This window comes from Nicotiana tomentosiformis, chromosome 2, assembly GCF_000390325.3.
Source record: "Nicotiana tomentosiformis chromosome 2, ASM39032v3, whole genome shotgun sequence".
Taxonomy (NCBI): domain Eukaryota; kingdom Viridiplantae; phylum Streptophyta; class Magnoliopsida; order Solanales; family Solanaceae; genus Nicotiana; species Nicotiana tomentosiformis.
In genome coordinates this window covers 75968889-75977828 of record NC_090813.1, presented here as the reverse complement: position 1 = coordinate 75977828, position 8940 = coordinate 75968889, and the positions used below count along the sequence as shown (strand labels likewise).

General features: G+C 33.6%; 1 protein-coding gene across 1 annotated transcript; it reads right to left on the bottom strand.

Annotated features, from left to right (window-relative positions):
- Positions 1-1250: 1250 nt before the first annotated feature.
- On the bottom strand, positions 1251-8068 carry LOC104093777 (cold-responsive protein kinase 1-like). Its single transcript, XM_009599593.4, has 7 exons — positions 7794-8068; positions 6819-6981; positions 5584-5696; positions 5018-5228; positions 4701-4935; positions 3224-3374; positions 1251-2174 (listed from the first exon to the last, which is right to left on the bottom strand). Exons 2-7 carry the CDS (start codon positions 6889-6891, stop codon positions 1857-1859), a joined length of 1101 nt encoding a protein of 366 aa, XP_009597888.1. The 5' UTR covers positions 6892-6981; positions 7794-8068; the 3' UTR covers positions 1251-1856.
- Positions 8069-8940: the final 872 nt, after the last annotated feature.

Below are 8940 nucleotides of genomic sequence, written 5' to 3'. Positions count from 1 at the left end.
TATGGGTACACGTGCAACGCGTGTACCTTAGGAGTAGTCTATATAAAAGAGAGCAATAGGGAAGTGAGGTGGCACCTCTCTTGAGCCAAGGATACTATTTATCTTTTTTTTGACTTTTTTTGCTCATTCTTTGCTTCTTTTCCTCTTTTCTTAACTGCTTATTTATTCTAAATTTCTCTCTAAGAAAGACTATGAATAGTTGTGACTACATTGAAGAGTTGTAATAGTAAGGTAACGAAGAGGCACACCTTTTATTCACAAATGGAAGAGATAGACAACCGTTATGTTCAATGCTTATTAGTAATTACTTTCAATAAATATCCATAATATTCCTTTTAAGACAGTCAGAAACTTTTCAGTTTTTGGTACTAAATGGATGAAATTAATGGCCATCTTGCAAACTATATTATGACATGCGGTGAAGAGAGTGCAAATGCGGAGAGATGCAGGCAGGATAGCAGCAACAGCTATGAAGGGAATTCCAAACAACGCTTCTGGCTTCTCCAATATCTCGGTTAGTTAGTAGTAGTTCTTTTTCGATCAACTGTTATCTTTCTTTTTCTTCTGTTGTAGAATTATGCTATTGTTCTTGTTAGCTTGAATAATTGCTCTCTTTTCTCTTCTACTTTTCAATTTATTTTAAGCAAAAGCAGAAAATAAGTTTTTTTTTTTTTTACAGCCGTTGGATAGAGTTGCCAAACGATTTCAAATTCAGCTTTCTTCCTCCATTTGTGTACCTTCTGGCTTTTAGTTGTGATTAGTCGAATAATATTATATTCTATAAAATTGAAGGAATGCTTTTATCTTTTTAATACACCATTGTCAAATTTGAGTTTTATAAATTTGTGACTGCATTGTTTAAAAAAAAAAAAAATAGTTGACCACAATGTGATTTCATTGTCTTGATGAATTGAATTTGTATTTTCGAATATCCAGGTTGATCTTTTATATATATATATATGATTACGAAAGAATTTAAATCTTATTTTTTTTCTAATTTAGGGTTTCAAGAATTAGTGTCATAATTTAAATGAGTAGTTTGAATATATACGGGCTTATTATATTATATCATAAAGTACAAAATTATAATATAATCTAAAAACTATATAGTTTCCTAATACGAGAATTGAAACATGAATGAAAGAGGACAAGAGAGAGGAAGTGCAATTTCCCTTCAATAAAAGCTTGCTAGATGAATAGGCTTCCTGTTAGGACAAAGACTAAATTTGGAAGTTAAAAGACGAAATAACTTACCTTTAGTACACACTTTCATTTATCAAAAAAATAGCTTTGAATGTATAAGAAGATTGATAACCGCTAGGAATCAATAATGTCGATAACCACGTACATATATAGAGAGAGAGGGAGGAGAGGAGGAAAAAGAGGATGAAAGAAAACAAAAAGGTAAAAAAAGGAAACAAAAGAACTAGCGGCACAAAACAGCAGTGGAGCAAAAATAAGTTGCTGGAATTTAGCCAAGGAGCTTTGACAATGTGAAGCTATATCACTAATTTTGTAATTTCATTCTTCTGAAAAGTTAGGTGGCATTTGTTTGAAATTTTCTAAAAAATTGAGTTAGCAAACTCAGTTTTTGAGTTTTTTTTTTTGAAAAAGTGTCCGATAAATAAAAAAACTCAGAATTTCAATTTTTTCAAAAACTCCAAAAACTTTTGAAAGAATTTAAAAACTCAGTTAAGAAACCTTTAAACAAAAAGTTAATTTACTCTTAGAAACACTTTTTCCAGAAATTAAAAAAAAAAAAACTGATTTTGCAAATTTAATTTTAGAAATCTCAAACAAAGCCACAAGCAATCTCCCAGGAAGAATGATGCTCAAGTGCCAGTCACCAATGATGATTATCTAGGGATCACCTGAGTGATTGTGAAGGGTACAGAACTTTGTTGACTAGTACTGCATTCAGACGACTTCAATTTTGAACGCATGCTTGCATCAGAATCTTGGAAGAAACCAGGTGGTGTAAGTTCTTTCTCATTTAGCTGGATATTTCTTGAAAGCATCTCAATAACCTGGCTCATCATCGGTCTTCTGTTTGCATTTGCTTGGGTGCAAAACAGAGCTACCTTGATGTACCTGACGACTTCTTTTTCGGGGAAATCATCCAATTCTGCATCTACCAGCTCCAATAGCTTTCTGTCTTCATAGAGCTGCCAGGCCTGATACAATAAATTGTACTTCTATCATTTTGATCACTCAACACTCGGAATGGAGAAAAAAGGGGAAAGGAGAAAATTGCATTTACAAGTAGCTTAGAGCCTGTAGGTTGCTAACACTATATAGCCATAAATTTGTGAGATTCAGCTAACCAAACTGAATAAATCAATCCATTTTGGAATTTATCTTACTGTTGCTACATCTTCGATTTGAATAACTGGCTTGTCAGTAACTCTGGAAACAACAATTGCATCCTAAAACTAGCTAATGAAAGGGAGATTAGAAAACCAAAGTTTAGCAAACAGACATCATTTGACTTCTTTGAAAAAATATTTGAGCAAGGAATCCCCTTTCACGGCCTTACTTTACCCTCCTCCTTCTGCCCCAACCAACATAATTTTAGAAAGGGAAAACTCAAAATTTCTGAACAATGACATATTGATAATACTAACATTCATTTAGAAATTTAGTTCTCTTTACCCCAGATAACTATGAATTTCTGGTAGTGAATACAAACTCCTATAGAGAATAAGGTACTAGCTTTTTTTACCTAATGAATACCTTATTGGATCAGCTCGTGCTTCGAGTAGCCTTTCTGATGACACACTCAGAAAAGAAAAAGAAGTCTCAGAATCTCAGCTGCTTTCCTTTCACTCACACAGTTGTCTTTAATATATCATTTTTTACATTCAGAGAAACTCTTTTTATCAACTTCTTATCAGTTGGATTCTATAACTATTAATACTCATATAACTCTGCGAGAAGTGAAAAAGCTTAATCATATAATAACTAGAGATGGATTCACTTATGTTCTTTTATTTATTTATTTATTTATTTATTTTACCAGACCTCTACTCAATTTGACTTCATATAGTGCATTCATCTCCAAATGTCCTTGCGGTGTTCAGAGATTTTCATTAACATGAACCAGAATATATGGTTATTAGTTGAAAATACAAGACGAATCATGCAACAGATTCTAGATGCTACACCCAGGAAATGAATGCCATACTTTTAAATAGATTAAGGAACTAAGAAAAATCTGACCCACCCATCCGAGAAGTGACTTCTTATCCCCTTGCCAAATACTACTGCTGCTGCTCCTGCCACTAACTGTTTCCAGTATTAGGACCCCAAAACTGTAAACATCAGCCTTCATCGTTAATTGTCCGCCTAATACATATTCGGGTGCCAGATAGCCACTGCTTGGAAGAGCGAAAAGGTCTAGAAGTCAGAAACTCGCCTCCAACAAATATATTGGAGATCTATGATCTAAAAACAAATCTTCAGGAAATTGAAAATGCTTGAATCTATATATTCATATAATTGTTTATAAATGACTCTAAAGAGCTAGAAAAGAAATAATCAGTTTATTATTTTTATTAAGGGATCCTTTTCTGCATTTGTCAACTATATATAAACCTTACTTTTTATTTGCATGCCTTATCGCTTTCTTTAGAATAGCAGTAGTTAAATGTGTCAAACACATCCTATTAAGGCTATTTTCAAACTTTATTCTAGGGAAAGCATATACAAACTTTTAAAACAAATAAAGGAATGGCTTTATTTGACTTATGAAAGAAAGTTTAAAATTTGTGCTTAATCATCGGAAGCACTATGACTTTCTTGCTTTCCAATGTTATGACCCTATTTGATATAACAACCTCTAAAATTTTAATTGGATATAAAGACACTTTCTTTTATAAGTTCATGAGATGAGACAACAGCAAAATTTTCAACAATCTAATAAGGTGGATATATTACAACACTGTTTAAATGTTCCACTGAATTCTCTTTAGGACTGCAGGACAGAAAAAAGAAAGATGCATTGACTTCTCATTTAATCATATAGTAATAATGAACTATATGTGTACTATGAGTTATAAGAGTAAAAGCCAAGCACAAAGTAGTTGAGTATTTAATGCACACGTTTTATTTACCAACATTCTTTTTTACTTTATGAGATACAAACTAATTATCTGCACTGAAGAATCAAACTAACTATACCTCAATCTCAAGCAAACTTTTAATGACTCCTCCATATTCATATGGCTCTAATTCATGCTCATTCACTCAGTGAATTCATCCTTAGGTATAGTAGGGGCACATATTGCTTCCGAGCCTAAGCAACCTAGTTTTTTTCACATTTGGTTATATCTACAGAAGTGTTTCATAGTCTCATAGACTAAAGTTCTCAAGAAGCACATACTTGACTATTCACCCAAGACAAACAGCCACCACAAACAAGTAGCAATCACAAAATCGATAAAAGAAAAAAGATGGACAAAAGACCCTAGTTACATGAATGGCACCTGTAAAAGCTTCTTTTCTACCTTTTTACTTCATGGCATTCATTTCCAGCATTGTTTTTCCACTCCTTTTTAATTTACTTAGAGTTAAAGCAACCCACAGCATCTCATGATATCTTTACAACTGATTACATCCTAAACCCAACGAAGCCATAAGGTCCTACTTTCAGCCATGCAAAACATAGAGGGGTTCGACTAAAAATTCAGAGGAAGACATACGTTGTTCCTGCTATTTTCGTGCTGATATGGGTGATATTATCTGGGAAAAGCTTGGCAAGCCCAAAATCTCCAATTTTTGGTGTATAATCCTTGTCAAGTAGAATATTACTAGCTTTTATGTCCCTGTGCACTATATGTGGCACTAGTTCTTCATGTAGATATGCAAGACCTTGAGCGGTACCCAAGCAAATAGCAGCCCTTTTGTCCCATTCCAACTTAATATTAATCCTGGAACCTGCAAAGAGAAAGCCATTATCAGTAGCCCATTCCATAACTCTGAAGTTAATCTTTTACTTCACCAGAAGTTCTGCAATTACCAAACAGTGCTTGGTCAAGGCTTCTATTTACTAAATATTCATAGACCAAAATCCGGTTATTTCCGTCAACACAACATCCAATTATCTCAACTAGATTTGGATGTCTGACATTTGATATGGTCTCAATTTCAGTCAAAAACTCCCGCAAACCCTGCTTTGATTCCGCTGCAAGTGTCTTCACAGCGATTTCTTTTCCATTTTTTAGAGTTCCCTACAAATTGCACAGGAGTTAATAACCAGCAACAAGAACTATATCAATGTAATTAAATACAACGAAATTTGTTAGTATTTACTAAAGTCTTAACCTCAGAAGCAAAGACAATTGCCGTATTACACAATTATTTTTAAAGAGGGAGATGATCATGAAAATCAAATAACAGAATAAGAAGTTAGGAATGAAGAATTCCTGTGAATTTCAGAAATCAGTCTGCTTCTGTAACTTAAAATAAACCTTAACATCCAAGAATGTGACAAACAGCACTATGCAAAAGACACAAAATAAGTTGTCCATGCATAAAACTCGGGCATGAAAGAACATGAGATGTATTCTCAGAGTAGAGCTGTACCTTGTATACTGTGCCAAAACCGCCTCGCCCTATTTTATTAGTTTGATGGAAGTTGTTGGTTGCTATTCTTAATTCACTAAATGAAAAATTCTTTGTGCTTGCAACGGCGCGGCCTGCCAAAAATAAAAGATATGTATGGTGTATGAAAATGCAGAATAGAGGCTAATTATCTTATTTGTTGTGCTTAAAATGAGGTAATAAGAAATTTTTTAAGGCATCTAATTAGGACCAATAATACAATATAAGGCATCAAATCTTCCTGTGAGAGTTAGAATCAGAATTTTTATGTGGCTTCCCGAGAAAACAGACAAAATGGAACTTGCCATCCTCTAAAGAATGTGATCACTAGTGAATCTTCCCACTACTCCATATAATGAACTTGTTTATCATAATAAATAACACAAATGTAACACACTTGACCAATTATCTAACAGATAAGACACCTGTAACACACTTGGATAATTGGCTCTTCTCCTTAACCAAATCGAACATATTTTAGCAAGCCAATTAGCAGGTACATTCAGAACTCTATTCTCGATCCTTACATTGAACCTTCCATTTTATTGCCTTTGGTGTCTTCCATACTTCAGGATGGCCCATCTTGGATTTACTTAAGACAATCTCTAGTGAAGACACTCAAAGCAATCCAGCAGACAATTCTTTTGCATTGGCGTCGCTTATGCCTAAGTTGAAAATTGTCTAGAACCAAATGTGCAATGCATCTAAAAAGTATTAAAGATAATTTGTGTTACAGTTCTGAGCATTTTGTATCATTTCCTCATCACTTCACCCTCAACCCATCTGACATATATACGCATACCACAATATTGATTCGACTTTCATAGGCCTTGAAAACTTGCATATTCACTCAATCTACTCATTACTGATTTTGGTATGATACTTGCTGTAGTTCTTAAGTTTCTCATTCCGGTGTCTTTTTTTTTTCTTTTTTTAATCGGTAAGTTTCTCATTCCATTGTCCTTTTTTCTTAATCTATCCACACTTTTACCTTCTTCCCTTTACATTCAAGCAAGGGGGGATTTTTTTTAAATACATAAATCATGTTAACCTGTAAAATTTTGTGACTAGGCAAGCAGATAATAGGGTCAATCCCTCTGAGTGTCAATGCCAAGCGCATAAACTTGCAAACAAGTCCTCCAAACAACCAAATAAATTCATAAAACCAGAAAAAAAAAATCCATCAGCTACCATCCCTATTTTAAATACGCACTAACCTCCTGTATCTCTTGTATCATGATGAACAAGATCATCACCTTTTTTCCGGGCACCAAAAAAGCAACAACTCATGTCAATTTGCTTTTTGCGGGACAAATATTCTAATCAATTGATAGTGCCTCTAGATGAGTAAATTACATGTTAGCCTTCACCATGGATACCCTGTAAAACAAAGAAAAGAATTCTTTTTCACAAAAAAGTTTTCCTCCTTCAGCTTGTTAAACTTATTATCAAAGCAAAACATTTTTTGCTCAGATGGAAAATTCCTGCCCTAACAAAATGTACTATAAAAATTCTATAAAACTTAAGAATGATCAACATTGATTCAGTAAAAGTCAATATGCTATATTCCCAGCGAAGGCAAAAAATACTAGGTTATTTCTTTCCATCTGTCCAAGCCTTAGTAGACAGGTGTGTGGTGCTGGTGGAAGGTAGTAGGTACCGGTACCCGTGGAGTTAGTGGAGGTGTGCGCAAGCTGACCCGGCATGGCTATTTAAAGAAAAACGAAGTCAATATGGGTAAGCACAAATATTGTTTTCATTTTGTATTAAGAACTCACTAAAATTGCAGGAGGTTGAAAGCGCTATTCTTTGGCTACAGCTGAATTAAGGTTTGCCTACATATTTTCTATAATAAATAAATAAAGCAAAAAGTCAAAAAGGCAAGGAATTTGATAGCTCGATGCCTTAAATTTACTAAAGATTTACTCATTTAGCTCCATCCCTACAAATTCACTCTTTGGATACAGCTGAATTAAGGTCACTTACATATATATTCTTTTCAAAAAAAAAAAATAAGCAAAAAAGTCAAAAGGCAAATGAATTTGATAGCTTGATTCGTTAAACTTCCTATAGTTTTAGCTCCATCACTAAATAAAACAAGATGGTAAAATCATCAATTCCATAAAAAGCAAAATAAGAAATCTAAGAATAATAATAAATAGTAATAATCATAATTCATAATTATTGCGTACCTTAAAATTGGAAGAGCAGAGGGAAAGAAGAATATGAAAAATTATGGCATATGGTGGAAAATAAAGGAGAATCTTGTGAAAGAAACGTAGAGAATTAACAGAAGGAGTAATAGGAGAAGGAGCTTTGTTGGAATAGGTGGTGGGCCGGCGGCGAAGAAGAAGAAGAAGAAGAGGAGGAGGAGTCATAGTTAGGCTATTTCTCTGTGTGAATGATTTTTTTTATCAACGCGTTCTCACGTTAAAGGAAAATTTTGAGACTTTGACACTCTGAAGCTCGAAAGCGACTCTCTGCTTTCTGCTTTTTGCTACCTTTCACTCATACGCTGCTTTTTGTACAGTTAGTAACTAATTAGAATGGTTTTAGTTAGTCGGTTCTTTAATAAATGTTTACCTGCCCGGACAAAAACTCCTATGCTAGATACTGTGTACTAAGCTTCATAATTGTTGCCTAAATATTAAGAATAAAGTGTCGTAAATTAGCATTATTTTAAATTTTAGGGTATATCCTCAGAAGCGAAGTCAGAATTTGAAATTTATGAGCTCAGGATTCTGATTATTTTTAAGTTACTGGATTCTAAATTAATAATTTATACATGTTTAATAAATTTTATCAAACAAATACATAATTTGAACTAAAGTTACTGAATTCGACGGAACACGTAAATAGCTCGCTAGCTCCGCCCCCGGATGTCCTTAACTTCTCACGCTAAAGGAACATTTTGAGACTTTGACACTCTGAAGCTCGAAAGCGACTCTCTCTGCTTTCTGCTTTCTGCTTTTTGCCACATTTCACTCATACGCTATTTGTTCAACCACTCATCTTTCGGACAGCATTAATAAAATTAAAAGTCAATATCTTAACATGGCTAACTAAAACTTAATCTCTATTAAAATTAATATTATTTTCTTTGTATCATATGTAGTAGTAGTATTTTAAATGATCTTGTGGATTTTTCAAATTGTTCATTTGAAAAAATTATACTAACTCTTATTACTGGACGATTATAATACTTTCCAAAAATTGAAGTTAATGTGCCTTAGGCATTTCTATCCCCATTTTACCCCTTCCTCCAAAGTTGGAATAACTAAACAACTGAAAAACTTCGAAGCTCTTCTCCTTTTTTTTAAAAAAAATGTAGATGACAAT